The sequence below is a fragment of the Priapulus caudatus genome, unplaced genomic scaffold (genome assembly GCF_000485595.1).
Source record: "Priapulus caudatus unplaced genomic scaffold, Priapulus_caudatus-5.0.1 Scaffold736, whole genome shotgun sequence".
Classification (NCBI taxonomy): Eukaryota; Metazoa; Priapulida; class Priapulimorpha; order Priapulimorphida; family Priapulidae; genus Priapulus; species Priapulus caudatus.
The window spans coordinates 108,715-111,231 of NW_014577797.1; the positions used below are offsets into that span (position 1 = coordinate 108,715).

General features: G+C 42.6%; 1 protein-coding gene across 1 annotated transcript in view; it reads right to left on the reverse strand.

The window, feature by feature from the left end:
* The window catches only part of LOC106813181, a 4,269-nt gene extending 2,890 nt beyond the window's left edge, over positions 1–1,379 (reverse strand). Inside the window, exon 1 of the mRNA XM_014817249.1 lies at positions 1,206–1,379. Within this exon, the coding sequence (XP_014672735.1) occupies positions 1,206–1,379 (174 nt within the window). The remainder of the gene's footprint in view (positions 1–1,205) is intronic.
* Positions 1,380–2,517: the final 1,138 nt, after the last annotated feature.

The window sequence follows — 2,517 nt, forward strand, 5'->3', positions numbered from 1 at the left end:
TATATTATTCATATTTATGTTAATTTAAGGAGCCATAACTAAGTACACTTGTCACCTAATTAACAAACTCATTAATAAGCTTATAAGCCTAAGGTAAATAAAACCACCTCTTGTAAATACATTCATTAACAGCACCTCATTCCATTTCATTGATAATCAGCTATGTATATATTTTAGCTAAATGCAATGTTTCTATCTAATAAATTCTAAATAGTAAAACTAAACTCCTATAAGGTTTTCAAGTGTATTTTTATAAACTATCAAAACGAATATTGTAGACTTTGAAATGCAACGCATTAAAAACTACAGGGCGGGACAACAACAGTACAGACTATCCGACCATTCACTGATTCAGCTGTATTTATATGGCTGTATGGAATAGCTCCAAGAAACGGTCATATACAGAAAGACCCGGACCCCGGACGACGGAAAGAGACAGTCATACACAGGCTGTGTATTCCTAATTCTACCTGACATTGACAACCCAGTATCTATAAGATATTAGAATGTTCAAATTTTTCCATGTTAACTTACCAACCAAAACAGTACAATCTCTAGAAGAGAATAAGCAGTGATATATTAGAAATGCGCAGAACACATGGTTCTACGTAACCTTCCCCGAACGCAAAACAAAACTAGTTCCTAGAAAAGTAGCGTGTCCTAGAAAAGTAGCGTAGCATTCGTTAGTTGTCTCTAGGCATAGGCCATGTGTTGTGTTTATATTGCAACAAATATGCCAATTAAAACAAATTACGGAGGTTAATTGCAGTATTATGCATTTTCTAACGTTTTCGAATAGCATTACTCTGATATATCATTATTTTATATTTCTAAAATGAAACAGAAAAACTACCGTGATCTGTATTGTTTACTACGTTAACCTCGGCGCCACGAAACTTTTGCACCTCCAACCAACAGGGGCGCTAGTATCGCCCCTGTTGCCCAAAATAGTAGGAATTGAACAGTCTCTATGGTGTTCTACTGTCTCTGACTAAGCTCTTTGGTTTCCTGTCACGAGAGGCCATTCGTCTTCCAATAGCAGATGGCAAGGAAATGTATGCAACATGTGGAACTGAGGTCCTGTGTTCTCCTGCCGAGTCCGACTTGACCAGCCTCGCCCCATGTTCACACGAGGAGGCGGACACTCGCCTGCTTCTACATGTAGCAGATGCTGTGCAGAATGGGGTTAAGGAAGCTGGCCATACGCACTGTGGATACTGGCGCGTGTTGTGGTACTGGCTGTGGCTTTTTTCAACAACATCAATCCTGACGAGCTGTGGATAGTTCTTGGTACTGGATCCAGCTTCCGGTACATAGCTGTTCACCAACTGGCTGTCGCCATGAACCCAAGACAATGTGCTACTCTCCCCATCTTCCATGACCTCACAGGGTGGGACACTGTGTCTTCTTTCGCTGGCAGAGGGAAGAAGACTGCCTGGGAGATTTGGAAAGTGTTCCCACAGGTAACTGATGACTTTGAAGAACTCTTACACATGTTATGTGATGTCAGTGAGGAGTCAATGTCACTGCTGGAGCGCTTCGTTGTGCTGATGTATGACCGCACCAGTGACATCATGGAAGTGAACGATGCTAGGAAACAGCTCTTCGCACATAAATCTAGGGCTCTAGAAAACATTTCCCCAACACAGGCAGCACTCCAGCAGCACATCAAGCGTGCATCTTTCCAGGGCAACTGCTGGAACCAAACTCTGGTCCTGAATCCAGTTACCAATCCCATGTGACTGAGGCTGGACAAAGGTGGCCTCTGGGTGGCAGCCTCTTTGGACGACACTGCCAGAGGCATCAAAATCTTGCCACGAACTGATCCACTGTGGCTGCAAGAAGGAATGTACCGGCCGCTGCAAGTGCACCAAGGCTGCACTCAAGTGCACTGCATTATGTGCATGTTCGGGAGACTGTTAGGTGCAATCAGACACCGTTATATTTAAGCATCTACATGGATAATGTGTGTGTATTACATGTACCGGTATGTACTATACATGTGTCTGAGGTCACTGACCTCATATAAAGCACTTGTTCAGTCATGGTTGCATCCTGTGATTATGTATAAATAGGCTCTCCAGAAGATAAAGAGACCAACACATGGCAACATACCTTTTTAATGATTCCAAAAACAGACAAACAGCACCAGAATCGTGAAAAAATGACAATTTCAATGTAATTGAGGTCATTGACCTCTCACGGTCCTCAGAGGTCAAATCTGACTTACCTCCCGATCTGAAAATGAACCTTATGGTATGTACTAACACTGGTAAAAATTTCATGCTTTAGTCATAATTTGCACAATTGTTATGATTATCCGCTGCACTAAAAATCCTTTGCACGTGACATAGTCAAACTAGACTGGTACCCGGTCCCACCTCCCACCTCCACCATCGATTAATTGAGGTGGGAGCGAGTACCAGTCTACATTCTGACGCGCTCTTGGTACAATTCGGAACCGTTCGGCTATTTCGAAAAAATGAGTATTTCTCTCCGGTGTAAAAATTCTTCCCG